A 2092-nucleotide genomic window follows, 5' to 3' on the forward strand; every position below is an offset into this window, starting at 1 on the left:
ATATATCTAGATATATGTACGTATATATATACATACATATATATATATATATGTATATATATACGTACATATATCTATATATATCTAGATATATATAGATATATGTATATATATATATATATATATGCATGACCTTTACATAAGGCTTCCTTTGAAGCTTTCAAAAATATCAAAGGCTTCACTGTGAAGCTTTACACCCAATTAATAGGATTCAAATTACACCCAATTAATAGGATTCATTTGAAGCCTGGAAAGGTCTTGAAGCACAATTTTGCTTCAAAGTTAAGGCCTGACTGAGGGTATGTTTAAGAGTAGGCTCTGGTAATGTTGAAGTAAATAAATGATAACCAGTGCTGCAATATGTAGTAGTCTCCTCTTGAGCATCTCCTCTTGAGCAGTAATGGAGAGTTATTTATGTGATAGCATTTGAGAATCATTTATCAGGGACTTCTTAATCACATTATTACACAGGTTCATTATCATATAAATGAACGCGAGACATCGCATTATTCAAGTTCGGTCATGCACAGGTGTGCGAAATACAGAGGAGGTCATTGGCAGAACTTATTGACATAGAGCCTAAACCCCAAAAGGAGGTCATCAGCACATGTAGACGTTGTAGTCGGTGCTTCCCGTGGGGCAGGCCTTGGTCTCATCGGGGCCTCCGGGGTAGTAGCAGGAGCCGGAGTTGGCACTAGTGCACTGGACTGTGGGGCAGTTGCCGTTGGTGGGAACCCCCGTCATGTCCCCATTGTAGCCCCCAATTTTGGAGACGTCGTAGTAGTCGTTGCCGCCACTGCCGGCTACTGTAATCTCGAATTGGGTGACCCCTGAGGGAGGCCCTGTGTTGCAAGCCTGGCCACTGCACCCTGTGCCTGTGATAGTCCAAAAGGTAGCACCCTGCCACCTAGAGTCGACGGGCACCGGCCATGAGCCGCCGGCACCTTGCTGCGAGCACCCTCCGCCCACGCCGTTGTTGGGCCCCCAGTACTTGAAGCACACGGTAGAGCCGCAGTTGTTGTGCATGGTTATTGTCGTGGCCTCAGCTCTCATCATAGCTGCATAGTATACACGCAAATTACCATCCATGTACTACTATAACACAAACAAATTACCTGCAGTATACACAGACGCACTACTATAACACAAATTACTAAGCCGGCCACTTACCGAAGCTGATGAAGTAGCACGCGGCCACAATTATCGCCACTCTAGCCATAGCTGCTGCTTCTAAATCGAACGTTCTTTGGATATATGTAAGCAAGCTCACAGGTACTCTAGTTTATATAAGCTGAGATGCATGCAGGCTTGAGTCAACAGTGAGGCCTCCTTTTTCAAAGTACTGAGTTTTGCTGATCCTACCCCACCCATGCAGCCATTTAACGCAAACTACCAACCACCACCTTGGAGCTTCTAACTTTTTTGAAACTTCGCGACACAAGAGTTCAGCATCGTTTGGAAAACGTTATTCAAAATATGAAGAATCATTCAACGATATTAATTTGGAACGCAAGACTTTCCATGTACACGAAACAATGATTTAAGAAACAAGAGACCCGTGTTGAATTTTCCGCATCCATTCCCACAATATGCAAGTAAAGAAGAAAATTGATTGATGTGCCTTTTAGGTGAGGCCTTGTTTCCTCCTTTACTTTTGACAGTGTTGGGCTGTTCTTTTAAATTTTCCGCATCCATTCCCACAATATGCAAGTAAAGAAGAAAATTGATTGATGTGCCTTTTAGGTGAGGCCTTGTTTCCTCCTTTACTTTTGACAGTGTTCTAAGCAGCATGATTTTGGAGTGTGAATGCATCCCTGTAGCCCAAGTTTTAGCAACTGGTGTGTAATGGCCTCGTCTTTATGATGGTCAAATTTGGACAACATTTTGAGCAAAGTTTGACATTTTCTTCATCCACTTGAGAGCTCTTTTTGCTTTGGTATGAGAGCCATTGATTGTGAGAAGGTATGTAATAGCTGTTGAAAATTTTTCTCTTTTGATCTTCAATAAAACCATGGATGAATGGTTCTCTCTACAAGCAAAACAATGTGCCAACACTTTCGCGAGGTCGGATTTGCATTTCGAGGCCTCCCTC

The 2092-nt window shown here is 42.7% G+C and overlaps 1 protein-coding gene across 1 annotated transcript; it reads right to left on the reverse strand.

Annotated features, from left to right (window-relative positions):
• Positions 1–408: 408 nt before the first annotated feature.
• Positions 409–1310, reverse strand: LOC147627247 (pathogenesis-related thaumatin-like protein 3.7). Its single transcript, XM_086816175.1, has 2 exons — positions 1171–1310; positions 409–1058 (listed from the first exon to the last, which is right to left on the reverse strand). The coding sequence occupies exons 1-2, from the start codon at positions 1217–1219 to the stop codon at positions 601–603; spliced, it is 507 nt and encodes a 168-aa protein (XP_086672301.1). The 5' UTR covers positions 1220–1310; the 3' UTR covers positions 409–600.
• Positions 1311–2092: the final 782 nt, after the last annotated feature.

This window comes from Cibotium barometz, chromosome 21 (assembly GCF_041138505.1).
Source record: "Cibotium barometz isolate CiBa-2024 chromosome 21, ASM4113850v1, whole genome shotgun sequence".
Lineage (NCBI taxonomy): Eukaryota > Viridiplantae > Streptophyta > Polypodiopsida > Cyatheales > Cibotiaceae > Cibotium > Cibotium barometz.

Coding starts and splice junctions, on each gene's coding strand:
- LOC147627247 (XM_086816175.1), bottom strand. CDS start 1,219: ATGGCTAGAGTGGCGATAATTGTGGCCGCGTGCTACTTCATCAGCTTC. Junction 1,059..1,170: donor GTGCTACTTCATCAGCTTCG/GTAAGTGGCCGG, acceptor TATACTATGCAG/CTATGATGAGAGCTGAGGCC.